The sequence below is a fragment of the Rhagoletis pomonella genome, unplaced genomic scaffold, assembly GCF_013731165.1.
Source record: "Rhagoletis pomonella isolate Grant_MI unplaced genomic scaffold, Rhpom_1.0 Rhpom_scaffold_00012, whole genome shotgun sequence".
Lineage (NCBI taxonomy): Eukaryota > Metazoa > Arthropoda > Insecta > Diptera > Tephritidae > Rhagoletis > Rhagoletis pomonella.
In genome coordinates, this window is record NW_023458566.1 from 8070792 (window position 1) to 8071000 (window position 209).

At 58.4% G+C, this 209-nt stretch overlaps 1 protein-coding gene across 1 annotated transcript in view; it reads right to left on the bottom strand.

Moving 5' to 3' along the window:
- The window catches only part of LOC118747563 (fibroin heavy chain), a gene marked incomplete at its 5' end in the record, with an annotated part of 3456 nt that extends 3247 nt beyond the window's left edge, over nucleotides 1-209 (bottom strand). Inside the window, one exon of the mRNA XM_036481612.1 lies at nucleotides 23-209. Coding sequence (XP_036337505.1) covers nucleotides 23-209 — 187 coding nt within the window. The remainder of the gene's footprint in view (nucleotides 1-22) is intronic.

A 209-nucleotide genomic window follows, 5' to 3' on the forward strand; every position in this document is an offset into this window, starting at 1 on the left:
GCACCTGGTTGTAGACCTGCACCTGGTTGTAGACCTGCACCTGGTTGATAACCAGCTCCTGGATATACGCCTGCGCTCGGTTGTAGACCAGCACCTGGTTGTAGACCTGCGCCATGTTGATAACCGGCTTCTGGATGTACGCCTGCGCCTGGTTGTAGACCTGCGCCAGGTTGATAACCGGCTCCAGGATGTACGCCTGCGCCCGGTTG